The sequence below is a fragment of the Ambystoma mexicanum genome, chromosome 6p (assembly GCF_040938575.1).
Source record: "Ambystoma mexicanum isolate Mex_15411 chromosome 6p, UKY_AmexF1_1, whole genome shotgun sequence".
NCBI lineage: Eukaryota > Metazoa > Chordata > Amphibia > Caudata > Ambystomatidae > Ambystoma > Ambystoma mexicanum.
Window position 1 is genome coordinate 1147070459 of NC_090935.1, and position 18834 is coordinate 1147089292.

General features: G+C 43.4%; 1 protein-coding gene across 2 annotated transcripts in view; it reads right to left on the bottom strand.

The window, feature by feature from the left end:
• The window catches only part of DOCK8 (dedicator of cytokinesis 8), a 1170453-nt gene that overhangs the window by 418109 nt on the left and 733510 nt on the right, over positions 1-18834 (bottom strand). For both annotated transcript variants that reach the window (XM_069625758.1, XM_069625759.1), the window contains one exon: positions 14267-14405. In XM_069625758.1, the coding sequence (XP_069481859.1) occupies positions 14267-14405 (139 nt within the window). The remainder of the gene's footprint in view (positions 1-14266; positions 14406-18834) is intronic.

Below are 18834 nucleotides of genomic sequence, written 5' to 3' on the forward strand. Positions count from 1 at the left end.
TTGTGGTTCAACTAAAATGAGAAACAATAGTCAGTAAATAAAACGTGTTCTTTGCACTGTGGTTTAACTTACCAAGTTTAAGATGTCGGCTGCTATTTCTTTATATCTTTACATTAGACAGTGAATCCTTTCATTAGAACCCAAGGGCCTGGATGGCCAGAAGAACCAGAACTATTCTGCACTATTTACATTTCTAAACAACAGGCTTGCCTATCTTTGACTTTTGGTTCTACACATTTAAGGCGCTTGCAGGGTACTCGATGGGCACTTTGGTTCCACTGCACTAGTAGCACTTAAAGTCATTACCAGTTTGGGATAGTAGAGTTTTTTTTACGATGGATCAAGTTACACAACATTCTTACATTTCATGAATGGACAGTGAGTATGTGTTTTTTTTTCTGAAGCATCATAGTGTCTTTCTGTGCAGCCCGATACTTGGTTTTCCATTTATTATTTACTTTGTTATAGGTATTTAATGTGGCACAAACCCAGCTCCAAGGGTCAGCTGAGTACTTTGGTAATGCAGTAGGACCCTTCTACAATACCTAGGTTTGTGCAACATCAAATATGGGGTGCTGTACATCAAACATCATGGTGTGTGGAGTCTGGACTAGACAAACTAGACAGTGACCTAGAAGGGAGGGCCAGGAACATTTGAGCGGAGAAAAGTTACAACACAATGTTGCGTTACTTCAGGTTTAGACTTTGTAAATCAGGTATAAGGCAGCAGGAGCAAATCAAAAATGCATGGATCAGGTACGTTTGACCCTGTTGGTCTTTTTGCTGCATTATTTGCAGCATGATTTTATGCCCGTCATTCCCCCTTCCCACGAACCCCACCGCTTCCTGCCTTCCCACTACACTAAAAATCATTTTTTAATGTACCCTTAACCCTCACCCCTAAAGAAAATGCAGCAAAAAATGCATCAAAACCGATGTTTCACCAAATGCTGTGAAATGGCTGCACTCAGTTGGGCAGATAACCAAATGCTCATGGGCACCTCTGATTTACTTCAGTGCAAATCTCTGAGAATCAGCCATCAGGTTGCACGCTCCAAAATCAGCATATTTGCTACCAGACCACATTCCCTCCAATCAAAGGGACGCCATAAATAAGGGCGTGGTGAAACTTCAGAAGGTTAGCTATTGTGAAGACATCATGAAGAAAGACACAAACCACAGATTCAGAATTTAAAATAAACACTTTATTAACTTAAATTTCAGGGTGGAAAAAGGCTTAACTTGTCCTATGCTAAGGTGGGATTTCCCTACCTAAATAAAGCTAAGGAAGGTCTGAGTCAAACTAGAGTTCAACTTAAGAATCTGTCTGTGTCCAAAACCTATACTCTCCCTCACAACTAATCTATACAATGTGTAGGGATGTCAGCAACCAAAATAAACTGTGTCCAACATAAAGTTCTGAGCTTCTTCCAGCTCAGACCTTCCTTTCAGATCCCCCAAGTGTAAAACAATTCCAACAAAAAGTCTTGAAATTACCTTTCTTAAGTTCAGGATGATACAGTTTTAACCAGTACTCGGGGCTCCCTTCCCCAAGTTCCAAGTAACACAGATCCAAGCACAAGAACCTTGAGACTCCGTCCTCAAGTCAGTAAATGTTTCAAGTCTCAGGGTTCCCTTCCCCAAGCCTTAAATTCAGTATCACAAACATATCCTTTCTCTTCTTGGGGTCCTTTACCACACGTGCACCCTCTTTTTATGGTTGGTTCTCATGTGAATATCTTGACTGTGTTCCATTAAACTTCAGGGTTCCAGCTAATTCAGCTTTCAAGGCATATTTCTGTTATATGTAGTTTTCACACAATTTGGTATTAAATATGCCTGTTTTTGGTTCACTGTTAAAGTTCCATTCACTTTAGAGTTCAGCATGTAATAATGTTACTTGCATTTAACGTTTCATTCATTTTAGAATTCAGCATACACTTGTTTGTCTTGAATTTAAAGTTCAGTTCATTTAAGGATTCAATGTGTAAGGTTTGTAAGGTTTTCATTCAGTTCAGTATTCAATAGACGTGGGTTGCACTCGTGAAACAATTTCAACTGAACTCGCTGTTTAATATTCTTTTAGTTTGGTTCAGACACTTTTGAAAACGTGTTTCCTTAAACACGCAACCACTCAGATACAAAGTATTACTGATAGTTCAACAGTTGACAATGGTTTAAATTGGAGACCTTCAAAAACATGTTACTTCAAACACATGACCACTCTGATACAGAGTATTCCTTTAGAATAGAAAAGTTAAAACGCTTGCGCCCCCGGTTTCTCACTTGTTAGAAACTCACCAGTCGAGTTCACAGGTTTCCCAGCAGCGCGGATAACACAGCCTTCTGCTTTTGCGATCAAGGGTCCAACTCCTGCCCCTGAGGCACTTCTGTGTTGTCCTCTTAACACGCATATTGAACACCAAGAAAAAGGGACAGCCTCTCCACATGGCTCCCTTCACATCTTTCCGTCTGCTCCATGGAGCCCCAGCACCCACGCCACACTCCCACAGGCCGCCTCCCCCTGCAGACATCAGCGTCTCAGCATGCTTCTCAAATAGGATTCCCTGCTGCTTGCACCAGCCTTTTTGCCGCTTCTACTGTCGCTCTTCTTGCAGACTCTCACAGTTCTTAGCAGGCATCTTCCTCGTCCCAGTACCAGAGTGGTAAAAGCGTGTAGTCTTCATTGTTTTTAGTTGCCTCTTCTTTGTCCCAGTACTGTCAAGTGTCATTTGTGGAGAAATGAGGGGAACTGTCTTATAACAGCCCATGAAGGATGAGGAAGGGTTGGGTTGGTCGTCAATAGGAAAAGGGGATACCATGTCTCGCACAACTGCACCCCACTCCAGTCCCCTCCACCCAGGTGATCCTCCTTTGCTTCTCCACCCCCAGTGTTGGTATCCAAGAGCGATGGCCTTTCCCTGGCCACCTGCGCAGAGGATCCGAGGGGGTTAGGAGAGAGAATACCCTCCTGTTTCTCACACTATGTATATGTAATCATGGTTGCTGCAATATGTACTAGAGTACTATATGATTAAATGTCCTTTTGCTATACAATGATGCTACACAATCCCTGCTCCCGACTTATACATGGCTGGAAGAATTGGGGTGCAAAGTTAGGCTTAAGCACAGGGAAAATATGTGGAAGGAGTGCAAGGGTTCTCCAAAGGTTCTATGCTATTATATCTGTGCTTACAAATCTGTAAACATGTCCCTGGAAAATGTATACAGTTTAAGTGTCGATCGTATGTAAAAATGAAATCAATCATATTTCTGTTCTGAAACCTTTCAACCAAATCAAACAAAATGTGTCATAATCTTTATATTAAATAGAAAAGAAATCTAGAAAACATGAGGGAAATTGTAAACTAAACAAACAATAATTATCTTGATTATTATTTTTAACAATCATTACAACATTGAGTAATAATTGTATTATTTGTGCTTTTCAGTATTGTTTGGAACATCATTCTCGTACAGTGGAGTGGTAACCGTCGGTAGCCCTTCATTCTGTACAGGCCATGCATGAAACTAGTAAGTCAAGGGGTCTGCAACCTGTGACTTTGCAGATGTGTCAGACAACGATTCCCATGAACCTTCAACATTGCCTATGCTGGTTATTGCTGATTGGAGTTGTAGTTAAAGACAGGTTGCATATCTATGGAGTAAGCAGTGGGTTGGGGAGCACACCCTACTACTGCTGCACACGTATTTCTTTGTTTATAGGCACGTCTCCTTATGCTAACATTTGGTTTAATTCACATTACTAAAATACATTTTGCAGTCATTAAGTTATTTTCAAAGTATTTTCAAACTTTGCAATTGACCCTGGTTGTCCTTGTCAGACGGTCATAATATTTACTCGCCCAAATGTTTGATGCCCAATTAGCAAAAGTAAAACTACCCTGTTATAAGTGTCAACGGATGATCCTCCCAGTCCTGAACAGTACAGAGTAAATGGCATTTTGAATATATTTAATAGTACAGAAGGTGATCAGGGAAACCATTTAATGTGTTGGCACTATAAAGGAAAATGGTGGTGTATTCCATAGGTCATATCCAAAGGTTGTGAATTTCAGACTGTGGAAAAAGCAGGATTCATGTAATGTAATGGTCATTTGTATAGCGTCTTTTCACATTGGTATGGTCTCAATGCGCTGTAGGTGAATGCCCTTAGGGGACCAATGCCCAGGTATGGGAAATTCATCAGTGTAGTTTTGAATGTGTGTGTGCATGTTAGCAGATACGAATGTAGGTAGGGGTGGCCAGTCCCTGCTATTGACCCATTATGAGCATGCATGTGGATGGGTGCTGTGAGGTAGTCTAGAGAGTATGCGAGAACAGGAGACTCATTATGTGCGCAGCTAGACCGAATTTGATTTATAACAGGATTTAGCTTATATTAGGGAGAAGTAGTGCACTGCCAAAAGTCACAGAAGGCCAAAAGATGTAGGCGTTAAAAGCAGTGCCATTTGCCAACAGAGAACTGTCATATCCGTGGAAATAACCAAAGACACCAGGAGTCTGGTTATTGTACATGGCAGACTCAACTCTTTTAGGGAAAGCTGCCATTACATTGCAATGAATGTTGACATGTTTGAAGCATGTGGCCTACCATTATTGAACTACAGAGCACCCACACAAAGGACCTTGGGCAAAAGCTATATTGCCTAATTTTTGCCCCAGATCATGCACTATGAAGGCACCATGAAGCAAGACACAGAGAACAGACTTAAAGTTCAAACAAAAGGTATTTATTAACTTAAATGTCGGGATGGTAGAAGGCCTAACTTGCCCTATGCTAAGGTGGGATTCCTCTGCCTGAACCAAACTAAGGAAAGTCTGAGTCAAAGAACTCAACTTAAAAGTCTGTCTGTATCCAAAACCTATAGTTGCCCTCACAACTAACGCTCAACAGTGATTCGGAAAATCAAAAATCAAAGAAATGGTGCTCAGCACAACGTTCTGCGCTTCTTCCAGCTCTCAGCTTATTTTTCAGCTCCCCTTCCAGAAGTTCAAGAAAGTGCCACAAAATGTCTTAGGATTTACCTTGTTCCCGTTCAAACAGTTCCACAAACTCCTCAGGGCTCCCTTCCCCAAGTTCAAAGTAGCACAGTTCAAACAAAAGGGGTCTTGAGGCCCTATCCTCAAGACTGTAGTTGTAGTTCATCAAGTCTCAGGGTTCCTTTCCCCAAGACTTCAATTTAGCAACGAATATGTGATTCAAAGTTCAACTTAACTCTAGGTCAACCTGACCCTCCTTCTGCTTTGCGTCACCAGTTCACTTGCTGTGCTACTTCTTGGTTGGTTTCACAGTGTCCTTATCTTTCACAATGTAGGACCCACTGGTCTAGGTGCAATTGTCAGACCACACGGTCCACCTATTACAGGTTGCGCAACCAGGGACCCTTGGCTCGTCAGCCCACACAGGTTCCTCTGCATTTGCCCCTGTGTACCAAGTCATGTTTCTTTAGTTTCTCCTTGTTGGCCTCTTGGTTCTCTGTGCAGTATTTACACACCTCTTGCCAGTAATTGGCCTTGCCGCACTGCATTCACTCACAAAGTTCACTTTGTGGTGGTCCTGTTTATGCCCCATCTTTGGTTACACTACTTCACACTTGTTCCTTTCCCCATAGGTTGCTTTCATATGGGCATTTTTCATCTTTAGCCTTTATTGGATCTTGGCTTTGACTATAAAGTTTATATTTCAACTCAATATTCAATATGGGTTTAAAGTTTAGGTTTTCAGTAAATTCAGTATTTAATCTGATTGGTTTAAAACTTCCATTAAGTTCGGTATTCAATATGTATAGTTTTACTGCTATTTTCAACTTCCATTCATTTCGATATTCAATATGTAAAGTTAGCCCTATTTTAAAACTTTAATTCATTTTGGTATTCAAAATGTATTGTTCAGCGCTATTTGAACACTTCCATTCAGTTTGGTATTCAATATGCAACTCATCTTGCTTTGAAGCCTTCATTCATATGGCGCTTTGTTAGTTGTACGCAGCCTGCCCAGAACTCACCGGTTTCCGAGTGTCGTTTCCCCCAACACTTACTGGTCTGCAGCATCTTGCCCCAGTGGCTCTTGCTGCTTATTTGGCTTCCCAGGCTGGCACTCTGACCTCTGTGAGCACCGCTCGAATGCCAGTTTGACTTCTGCATTTGCCAGCAACTTTGCTGCTTCTGGGTGGATGCGGGCAGCATCCTGCCTCTCTCTCTGTCTCTATCACTCTCTTTTCGTTTGCAGCTTCCAGCTGCTCAAACTCCACCACAGAGACTGCCACACCTCAGGGATATCGGCCGGCACCCTGGTTACACTTCAGGTCCCACCATGGCTGCCTCCTCACAGAAAGGGTCCCCTGGTTTCTCCTACAATGGGCTCCCTGTTGCTTTCCTTCTGACTTCATTGTTATCCCTGTATACACCTGCAGCCCCTTGACAGACTGCAGGTGTGGATGTCTAATTAGACTTGCCTGACCATGATTAAGGGGACATGTCTGACTCTCAACATACTTTGCAGGCATCTTCCTCGTCTCAGTGCCAAGTGGTGAAATGAAGGGGTAGTGTTCATTACTCCGAGCCTCCTCTTCCTCGTCCCAGTAGTTTCAAATGTTATATGTGCGGAAATGAGGGGAGAGGTCTTGCAGTAACCCATAAAGTTCGGGGAGGGTTAGGTTGGTCATAATTAGGGAAAGGGGGATACCATGTATCGCCTACGGTTACCCCACTCCCAATCTCTGAGGACCCTCCACCTAGGTGATCCTCCCCCGCTTCTCCACCCCCAGGGTCAGGATCTGAAAGCAATGACCTTTTCCTGGCACCTGAGAAGAGGAGCCTGGGGGTTTAGGAGTGAGAATACCCTCAGGTTTCTCACAGCACATGGTCTAGCAATATTGGACTACAGAGTACTCACACACATGATCTAGTGCAATAGCTATACTGCAGAATAATTGCCCCAGATCATGCACATGGTCCAGCATTATTGAATTAAGGAATACTAACACACAGGATCTCGTTGAATAATTATATTGCATAATTATTGCCCCAGATAATGCACATGGTCTAGCATTATTGAATTAAGGCGTACTAGCACACAGGATCTCGTGAAATAGATATATTGTAGAATTACTGCCCCATACTATGTATCTGCCAGAATAATGAAAAACTTGTGAAAATAAAATGTTGTATTCAATGATGCATGCAGTGATGACTCTCAGACAGAGGGGGCCATTACACCTTTTCCAGTATCCTGCTGGTAATTCTGGCTAAATACTGGGAAAGCTGAATTACTGTCTCCACTGCCCAATATCCCGATGTTACTCGGATATTAGTGTTGGCGGAGTAGCAGTAACTTCCCATTCCCATGGAGTACCATAGTACCCCATGGGATGGGAACTATTGAAGTACCGGCACCATTAGTAACGGTGCCAGTGCTTGAGTGATTTCTCTGCCAGTAGGGGGCATGAACTCCTGGCAGGTCGGGCCTGCCGGTACCACAAAACTCAGAGTATGATGGTCTGGAAAAGGTGCCAGTAAATGTTTTTACTGGCACCTTATTTCCAGACCAGCATGCTCGTAATGACCCCCAGTATCTTCCATGTAAGGCTGTTCATTGGTTACAGCAAAGATCAGTGGTCTTCTAAGCAAGTGTAATATAAATCAGTAGCAGTATCCACCAGTCATCAATTTCTTACCTTGTCAGGTCTCTAGTCTAAACTGTTTTCATGGAACACTCATCCAGCCAGCAGATGGAAGTTCTGTGATGTCATTGGCTTGCTTACTCAGGCAGAGAAGTGCAAGATATAACATAGATGAACGGAAAAGCCAAACAAAATCCAGCTGGACATTCTACAGCTTACTATTTAAGAACAGCTAAATAAGTGATCTGCCACATGTAGGCTCGGGAGCAACATGTTGCTCGTAGCACCCTGAAATGTTGTTCAGCAGTTGCTCTGGGCTATTGTATGGAGGCCAAGAAGGAGAAAGTGCTAAATAAATGCAAGACAAATTGCAGTGTAGGATGAGCCAAGAAAGTGAGGAAAAGCTAGCTAACCAGCTTGCTCTGGCACATAGGCATTACATATTACTTGTTGTGGATGCATCATCATGGTAGGCTGGGGTTGGATGGTCACATGCATCTGCGCAGCAAAGGTAGCCTCGTAGGAAGCTCATGATGTGAATATTGAGGCCTGTAGATTAGGTAGGCCTCATGAACATCTAACTATTGAAATCGGAAGAAGTAACCATGCCCTGCTGCACCCACACTGCCTGGGTGTGATTGCATTGTACATTGACCTAATGAGGTGGCCATTCAGGAGAACCTTTCGCCCAAATACTAGACTAACCTGGCAAGCAAAGGAATAACAATGTTACTTCTGCTGTACTCATCAGTAACACCCGCATTTACAAGACCAGTCTACCTTATCAACACTCCACGATTGCACCACCATTGAAGCCGGAACACTGGCTCCAGCAGGTACTTAATTTGTCCCACAAGCATCATAGCCACTGGACCTCCCCTTTCTGTACCCTGGTAGGGCGAAATAGTGCTGGTAGCAGAAGCTTGGCAAGTGCATAATGGACAAATGAGTGACCTGAATACCCAACTGTCCTCAATTACACAAGTTCCAATTGGCATTTTTGAACATGCAAAATATTTTGTACCCACCATTCAAATCAGTTGTCAGAATGATTCCATAATCCAATGATATGGTCTTGTGGTTGTGTGATAATTGTTTTTTATACAGCGCAGTGTAAACTTTGAAAAGGCATCTTGGCGCTGTAAAAAACCCTCAACTAGATACATGTACCAATCTAATTGCCATAGAAATAGAAGTGTTTTTATATTACAATTAAAGTATGGTTAGATCTATGGCACATGTGAGTGTGTAGATGCTTCCACCTGTTGGCTGCTTGTACTGAAAAGGAGCGGCCACACTATTTTATGTATCTAGCATTTGGTACAGTCAGCAAACCTTCTGTTGCTGAATAAAGTGCTCCGGTTGACATCTGGATGGGTGACTCAGATGTTCATGTTTGTGCCCAGAGGTACAATTTCCATGTTCTGTTCCTATGAACAGTTAACATGTGGATCATTGACCAGTGTACCTGGCGACTAGGCTCCACACATCTGGTGGCACACACTCCTAGCGGAGCAAATCGACCAACTGGCTTGAAACCCAACTCGCCCGCAAAGGGAGGACCTGCAAAAAATCTTTCTTTTGTCACACACCCTCCATCTGGAACTCAATTCTGGTATCGACACGGAATGCCCCCACAGTTCTCCAATTTTGGAAATATCTCAAAACATGGCTTTTTCAACAACACCTGACCATAGACTAATCTAATGGATGCACAGATTTCAACTCACAGTACTGCGCTGTTAAAAGATGTCAGCTCAAACATTAGCTACCTGCACTCTGTACAGCGCTTTGCTGCTCTCGAGCTAGGACTGTGCTTAAAATAATACAATTAAATGAAAATTAAATAGGAGGCATGCATGGGCAACTTTCCCTCTTTTCATTATTTCCCTGTGCCCCATTTGTACAGGCAAGATTAGTGTTTGATGAAATCATTTGTATTTATCAAAAAATGCTCCATACTCATTGCCAGTGGCGGCTCTTCACTATGGACGGGGGTTGCCACAACAATGGTAAAGCAAACATGAGTGTTATTATGTGGCTTGACTTGCTTACTCTTGCGACAATCTGCATATGCTTCCCTACTGTGTTATGGCATTTTTACTGGGCATTAAGGGTAAAGCAAACATGATAAGTTTTGTTAACTGGCTAGGCTGCCCTTTATTGGTGGTGCCAGTCTTGTTATATGTTCCTACTGTGGTATGCCATTGTTTACTGTGTATCAAGAGTAAAGCAAATATAAGTTGTACATGGCTTGACCCACATTGTTGGTACCAGACTGCATATACTTTTCAATGTGGCATTTTTGTACTGGGCATCAATGGTAAACGCAAGCATAAATGTGAATAATATGTGGCCAGACCGGCCTACATTGGTACAGTTAGTACCAATGTAGGCCTTTCTGTGGCATATCATTTTTTACTGGCTGGAAGTTCTTGTGTGCTGCCATATATTGGTGCGGCCTGCATAGACATGTATGGGCACTGCCAGCATGGAAATGTTTTCTTATAATTCATTATAATGACATAGATTATGGACAAGGGCATCATGAAAATGCATTCGAAAATGCTCCTGTGCACTTGCATCTATTTTTTATTTAATGTGCTATCATACAAATACATTACAAATTGTGTGGATTTTAACACATTTTTCACCTGAAAGTGTGTTGTACAATGCACCATTTTATCCCATTATATTAAACATATTCTCTAGAGAACAATCTCCCACCCCCAACTCCCTTGTTTGGTTTGGGCTCCCTTGCTCCCAAATTTGGGGGAAACATGTACGCCCCTCCAAATTAAAACACACTAGCTGACTCTACTCATTGCAGTGCATCTGATACTTTGCCCATTTGGCATTTGGATAATGTTCATATAAGCAAGATGCATGCCAAACTGTCCAAGATTGAATACATTAGATATGTAAATGAACTTCTTATTAATTATTCCTAATTAAAATACAAATACATTCCTCCAAATATCACAGCTAGAACTTCCAAACCAGTCTGCACAGTGGTCTTTGAATGCTCCACTATGTGACCACTATAACTGTCCCAATGTGCTTACACATGCATCATTTGCAATAAAGCCCCACTAAGGAGCACTTTAAATCCTATATATTTTTATAGGTGTTCATGAGTGATTACAAATGTGCTGTTTACCACTTACATTCCTTGTAAACACCAACTTAATCTCATAATCAGTTCAAAACTATTGCAAATTCGCTTTGCCTAGCTTCCACTTTGACTTTCTCTTCAATTGCTACATATTAACATGTTTTTTTGTAACATTTGATTTAATTTCATAATTTGGGTTGCATATGTGAGAAACCAAAGGGTGTCTCACCTACTAGTCATTGAGGTGGGCAGGCTTCCCCCTCCCCAGCCTACTTTCCCGAACACATGACCAATCCTATTTTATAGGATTCTCCAATGTCCCACCTCCCCCTCCCCTTTCCACAGAAACACTGGGCAGAGGAAGAGGGCGACAGAGTAAAGAGGCTAACCCATACATATCTCATCGGACATGTCTCGCTAATCACGTCAGGCAAAGTCAGGCACTTGACTTTAAGTGCATACATCTGATACCATTAGCTCTCCTCACACAGATAAAAGGCAGAACATAGAGATACACTCTGAGCAAGGTGGAACACAAGCAACAGCAGAACTTCCGGGGTAAAGGCGAACCTACTGGGGCAGAGTGACGGACCGAGGGACGAGAGCAAAGGGTAGAGAACCCCAGGAGTTCCCTGCAGGAGGTTGTTGCCTCGAAAAGGCTGTGAAAGACATGTAGAGAAGGCCAAATCCCAGCCAAGAAGACTGTATTGTGTTTCAAGGACGCCAGCGACCCTCCCAGGTAAACGGCAGAGTTGGGGAGGCGAGGTCAAGCCTGTGGTATTAACCATGGCTCGTGAATTGAAAACTCCAAAGACAAGAAAGAAATGCACACAGCCGGTGAGTTGGGAAGCGGCATGAAAGACTGTTGTGTGTTAAGGAAAGATTGAAGTTGCGACAGTATATTACACAATTGCAGGCTCCACGTGTATGCATGAGACGCGAAGAAAGGCTGACCTGTGATGAACTTAGAATTACCGACAACTGTGAAACCAGCGATACTGAGGGTTCATAGTCATAATCTCGAATGTAAAAAAGTCGAAAGTGAAAATCTCGAAAACAAATAGACGAAAAAAATAATTCTAATGTCCTTTTTTTTATTTTCTGTTCGAAATGGGGGGGGTTCCCCTCCAACCCTCCCTTTTTTTTTTTTTTTTAAAACCCTTTTTTAAACGCACGAAAGCCAAAAAAAAAACATGTAAAATAAAAAATGACATATTCTTAAAAAAAATGTCGACTATTTGTTTTCGACATTTTTGTAATTCGACCTTTTGCAGTCAACATTATGACTGCACACCGATACTGAGTAGCGAAGTGGTCCGGTGAAAAGAAGTAGCCCACTCAAAAGGCTCAGTGAAAGGTGAATGTTTTTGTTTGATAAAGTGAATGAACTATCAAAAGCAAAGTGATCAAAGTTAACCCAGGGGAAAATTGGGGACGTAAAAAGGTTAACCTTGAACTTTTTGCTTATGACATCGAACTACCCAGACCAAGAGACACTGGGGCAAATGACACAAGAGTGTGAGCTGACAGTCAAAGTGGTTGTGCGAAGATTTATAGTAAAAGCCACGGCCACTTGAAAGTCTTCGACATCAGGAAAAGGTCCAAGCCTGACTGGGGGAGACCAGAAGTTTGATAAGTTAGGGGAAGGGAACCCCTAAACGATGTGAATTTAGCTTGTGGAAGGGAATCTCCTGCAAGTATTGTGTTTAAAAGGCCCAAGCCTGACCGAGGGAGACCTACGTGAACCTTTTGCTTTGAAAAGTCTGAACTCGAATGAGGGAGACCTATGTGAACATTTTGTCGAACCATGTTTTGAAAGCTGGAAAGAGAGACTTTAACGTGGAAGGCCAGGAGAGCCTCGATCCACATTTCGAACGCCTTTGTTTTGAGAACCCGAGCCAAGTGGGTCATCCTGTCTACGGGGACCGCCTTACTCCGTGCTGTCTAACGCGGGGAGGAGAGCAGACTCAGCCACATTTATTCTTTATATTCTAACACTGATTTTCCTTTGCATACATGTGCATCTTTACACACTTTTTGTACAGAAGACAGGGCAGGCATTCAGTGTTGTTAGTGTAGGCCATTTTGATTTGACTGACTCAACTGCAACTGTTTTATTTATTATTTGATGGTTGAGATCCTAGCCATAGGGCACAGTACAAGCTTTTCCAAACCCCGAAAATTGAATGAAGGTTTTACAAATTGTACCTTTTGTGTCAGTGTCCTACTTGTGATACCACGCCTCCCTTACACATATCATATTTCCACCACCAGAAAGACAACATGTTCTGTTGTGGTCAGGCTGTTGACCACCATTTCATTTGATAAGCAAAAGTTGCTCATTTCCCGCAAAAGGTTGGTGACCCCTGAGCTATATAATATGTTGAATGAACTCCACAGTTAAAATAAGAAATCTTCTTTGCACAAAAATGTCCTAATCGTTTACAAAAACTATAAACCTATTACCCTACAATTTTGTGTAGTAGGTATGTGTCTACCTATTTGTCTATGCTTCCAGTCCCCTTTGGCCCCTTTATATAGTAAACTAGATATGCATGGTTTCCAGTCCCCTCAGGGGTGACTTGACTTGTACAGGCTTCTTCTGCATGAGCCCAGAGTGGATGAGATCTACCTACATCTTACGCCCTTTCAGCACATTTATGCCAGCTGCCTCAAATCTCTGCATCCTTCCCGGCAAGAGTGAAGCTCACAAACAACTGTATCCGATGGCACTTGGTCAAAGCGGGCTCTCCTTGGACTCCTCAACAAGAACTTGCTTTTGGAACCTTCTCATACGCTCAATGGCATGCATTACCTACTACACTCAACAATGAGCCATTGGTTTTCATCCAGGCCTTGCAGCCTTAAGACTGGGTCAGCTACCCAAGATCCTTACCCGGTCTGGCTTTAAATGTTGAAAGAGAATCTGTTTCTTTGTTAGTTCCAGGCTTCAGCATTCATCCATATTTGTGTACCGTGAAATATATCCATGCCCTTAATGCATGGTGTCATTGTTTAATTTGTGGGGGTGTTTGTCGGGGCTCAGCCCTGGCACTGTTTTCGGAACCCCAGCACTTACTGTCTCAGACTCGGTTTGATTATGAGTGGTGTTTTGACAACTTTATTATTGTAACAGCCAGTCACATAATAAACACCTCTAGAATCAGAGCAAAATGTAAATGATGATTGTGTTTAAAGACGCACTTAAACATGTGTCTCATGCCCAGACACAACAAGTATGTTATTTTTTGTGAATGTTGATCATACATCTGCCATAGTGACTGAGTATATCCTTCAGCCACAATAAGCCAGTGTGAGTTGTGGCTTTAACCCCATATATGTTGACAGCATGAGGAGAAGCCGTGGGTGGTGGAAACAGTGGGCAAGGAGCTGCTCATCCTGACATGTCATGGGCCTGTTTGCTAATATTTGAGCCCCGGCACCTAATTCTTTGACAAACTAAGCACTGGATGGTGCACCATCTGGATAAGCACAAAGGACTTACCGAATACCCCAGGAGGGTCTCCACGGAGGCTCCTTGCTTTTGCTGGCAGCTGATGTGATAGAATGTGAACAGCAGGTGGTGCCTTTCTGTGAGCTTCGCTGGCAGCTTGATCTTCACTTCTTCGTAGAAATCCGGAGACCTAAGAACAAGGAGTAAAACCATTGTATTAACCCCATAAAACTCAACGGCAGAAACAAGTGACAATGATTCTTTCACAAAACGCCTAGAGAGCAAAGGCAGGGGCGTTGCTAGGGGGGGGGGGCTAAGTGGGCTATAGCCCCTGACCTTTTGGTTGTAGCCCCGGATAGAATCTCAGGAGCTACAGCCAAAAGACTAGCTAGCCCCCAGGCCCAACAGTACCGACATCAGCTTAGCCCCGGGTCTTTTCCAGACCTAGCAACTCCCCTGAGCAAAGGCCTTGCATATTTCCAAATTATGTAAAATACATGTACCTTATGTCCTGTATACTACTCTCAATCTTCTCGTGTACACTTATTAAATAATGGGACACATTGTTATACATCAAATTACACTACTGCATATGAATTAAGCATCCGTGCCCAAGTGGCTGGGCAGTGCCAGGGATTAGGTGTCGGAAAAGCTCAACTTAACAACACCGATTGAAGGTAAGGATGTAAGGGAGGGCTCAGGGTACCAAATGCCTGCAATTACCCATCCCGAGGGTGTTCAGGCTTGTGCACTAGTGGCATTGGTGAGAAGCATCAGCACACACCGTCAAGGCAGAGCAGGGAATGATGTAGCCGGTGCACAGCACAGAGGGAGTGACAAGAGGTGTGTACCAGAGGCGTAGACAGGGTAGGGCCTGAGCGGGCACCCAAAATTTGCAAATGCCCACTTAGCAGCTCTGTGTGGGCATTTACAGCTGTTAATGTCACTGTGGTGGACCCAACTTCATTAGCTTAGGCTCCGCTTGTTAGACAATCCTGGTTACGCCTCTGGTGTGTACCGGCATCAGCTGAGGTGCTGGGAGTGGCATGGCGGAAGAACACGGTGTGGCCTGCAGAGGCCGCGAATGATGGCTGAGTGGGAGAACAGAGCCCAGAGGAGCAGCGAGATGGGGAGGTGGCAGGGGGCTGTAAGGTGGGCCACGGCAGGATGCTGAGGCACAGAACATTGGGTGTGTCGTAGGCTGCTGGGAGAAAGACATTCTGGTGTCTACCAGAAATGAGCGCCCAGAATTTCCACATTCAGATTGGCCACAGCATAAAAAACTGAAATGGGCATAAATAACTATTTAAGGGATCAAACCCACTGGTCTGTTCATAGCAGATTGGCAGGTTGTAAGATTGGTGACAGAGAATCAGACATTTTGCTTTGGTGCGCTTCAACAAGGCAACCATTTTCCCATCTATTCAGAGATCAGCTCTCAAGGTCTCAGGATTTTAAAAAAGAAACAAGATCACGCTATATTGCATATATTGCATAACTTAGGCAGTCGCCCAATATATTTACCGATCTAATTTAGTGGCGGCTGGTGTATTTTGGAACTAGAAGGGTGTAAATGTATGTGCCAAATATGTGTGAGCAACCAAGTGCAGTGAGGCAGCCTGAACCAAAAATGTTTTTTTAAATAACGGGTTAAAATGGTGCATTTTACAGGACTTTCTGTGAAAAATTGTGTAAAATTCCACAAAGGTTGCAATCGGTTTTGTATGGTAGAACATGAAAAAACCCAATAGTTGCAAGTCACCAACAGTGCACTGACCATTTTTCAACACATTTGCATGATGTCTTTGCCCACAAAATATGCTAGCATATAAAATATTTTTTCATACTGGATGTGCGCATACATGTCCATGCAGGCTGCACCAATATATGCCAGTATTACCATATAGGGACTCCCACCCAGTAAAAATTGGCATGCAACAGAAAGAAAATACAAGACTGACTACATATGCAAACATACACCAGTATACCATGTAATTAAACTTATATTCGCTTTTAACGTTGATGCCAAGGACAAAAATGCCAACGCACGCAAACAATGTAAGGCCAGAGTGGAGCCACCAATGTAAGCTAGTCTAGCCACATAAAACCCTCTTTCTGTTTGCTTTACTCTTGATGCCAAGTAAAAAGTAACAAATGCCATGCCACAGTAAGAAAGTAAATGCACAATGACACCACCAATGCAGGTCAGGCTAGTCATATAATAACACTTACCATGCTTGCTTTACCCTTGATGCCAAGTAAAAAATGCCATGGCAAAGTAAGCAAGTATATTGAGACTGCCACCACGAATTTAGGCCAGTCTAGACAGTAATAACACTTATCAAATTTGCGCTACCTTTGATGACAAGTAAAAATGTAATTCCACAGTAAGAAAGTATATGAAGTTTTGGGGTCTTCATAACAATAACCAATAAACACAACTACCTATAACCCTTTGAACTTTTTTCCCCCTGTCCTTTCACACATCCTTGTAAAGTCTTTATTTATTTATTTATTTATTTATTTATTTATATGTAAAGTCTTTATGTGGGGTCCTGCTCCACCTACCCGCCCCACTCTCACAGGGGTCAAAGGAAGACCTGCTCAGGCGTGCAGACGCAGCAGTCCCCCTAAGTCCTATTCCACTGCCATCAAAATGACTCAGGGGCTTGTGGGTTGCCCCTTAGGGTGACCGCCACTATCAGGATGATCTTAAGCAGGTTGTCACCTAGTCCTGTTTACACACCGGCTCCCCAGGGCTGAGGGGACACAGATGAGGGGAGTACAATCCGGGAAGGGGGCAGAAGGTATCCCCAGAGGCTGGGGAGAGGGAAGCCTGCCCACCTCAATGACTATGTACTGAACTCCTGAGTCGAGCAGTTGGGTCATGCCAAGAACTGGACCTCCTCTTGTGATAGTTAAACCGGGATGTTATGTACATGTTCAGGTGGGGGTGGAAGTTCATGGTACTCCAAGTGTTATTGAATATTACTCCTGTTTACAATGTTTGTTGTTATGATAAAGGAGGGGTGTGGTGCCTTTGTTGTTAACAGAAACACGTGGCGGAGTGACGTAACTCGGCAGCATGTGGAAAATAAACGGGGCATGTCATGTGTGCGCCAGAGCGCCCCAGGAGCCCGGACAAGCAACAGCGTGTTGAGTGTACTCTGAGGGCTGGGGGGCTAGTGGCACGCCGCAGCGCCTGAGGAAGCCTCATGCCACTATACAACACAGTGCACTGAAGTGCAAGTTTCAACTTCTTCCTGCTCTTTCATTTTAAAAAGAAACCATTCCGGAACGGTTTCGTTTTAAAATAAAAGTATACGAATGGTAAAACGTAATTTAAAAAAGTAGAGCAGCACTGCTCCCAATCGCTCCCTCCCGCCCACTTCGACCACAGTCCCGAAGACTGGGGTGCTGATCAAGGCCACAGTCCCCAGGAAGCTTTTTTCTGCACCTCCTACTTCCTGGTGGTTTTGTTTTTTTAGCTCTGCAGACTATTAATTGAAACTTTTTTTTCTAGGTTGTCCGGTGAAGGGCCAAAACACCTCCTCAGGCCAAAGGGTGGCTAGTCTCATGCTATTATCCCCCAACATTTCAAAGAGCCCCCGGAAGGGGCTCGATGGCACAGTCCATCTTGGGAACAGTTAAGCCCCAAGGTAAATACTAACCACACACATATTAAATAAAATCTCTATTTTCACCCTGCTGTTTGTGGGATTATTTATCTCCTTTCCCTCTGTGGGAGAGCAACATAACCCTTCGTAGCCAGGCCCTGATTGGGCCAGGGGTTACACGTGACACTAACACAGTGCAGAATGTTTCTGCCCTTGGGGTTGTATGCACAGAAGGATGCTTCCTGTGATCTCTGTGAATATTCTCACACAACTTTATGCATTGGAGAGTAAAGTTCTTTTCACATGAGATACCAGCTATTTTGCTACACTGGTTTCCTTTAGATTGTTAGTAGATGTTTTTCAATTCTGGTCCTGATACCCGAAGAGCAGGCAAAACGGAAGGGTTTTACGGATGTAAGGTTTTAAATAAATCATAACCTCTGGCATTGCTCTGGGCAATACTGCAAGCCCTTGTTTTATCAGCCTGCCACAGCATGTGGAAATCAGGCTTGGTTGCGCTCCAAAAGCAGCAGATCAGCCTGAGCTGCTTGGTCGCATCTCTTCTTCATGAGACCCCAGGCATCTCCAGGCATGTTATGCAGGAGGCCATGAACATGAAATATGCATCTCTTCTTCATGGGACCCCAGGCATCTCCAGGCATGTTATGCAGGAGGCCATGAACATGAAATATGCATCTCTTCTTCATGAGACCCCAGGCATCTCCAGGCATGTTATGCAGGAGGCCATGAACATGAAATATGCATCTCTTCTTCATGAGACCCCAGGCATCTCCAGGCATGTTATGCAGGAGGCCATGAACATGAAATATGCATCTCTTCTTCATGAGACCCCAGGCATCTCCAGGCATGTTATGCAGGAGGCCATGAACATGAAATATGCATCTCTTCTTCATGGGACCCCAGGCATCTCCAGGCATGTTATGCAGGAGGCCATGAACATGAAATATGCATCTCTTCTTCATGAGACCCCAGGCATCTCCA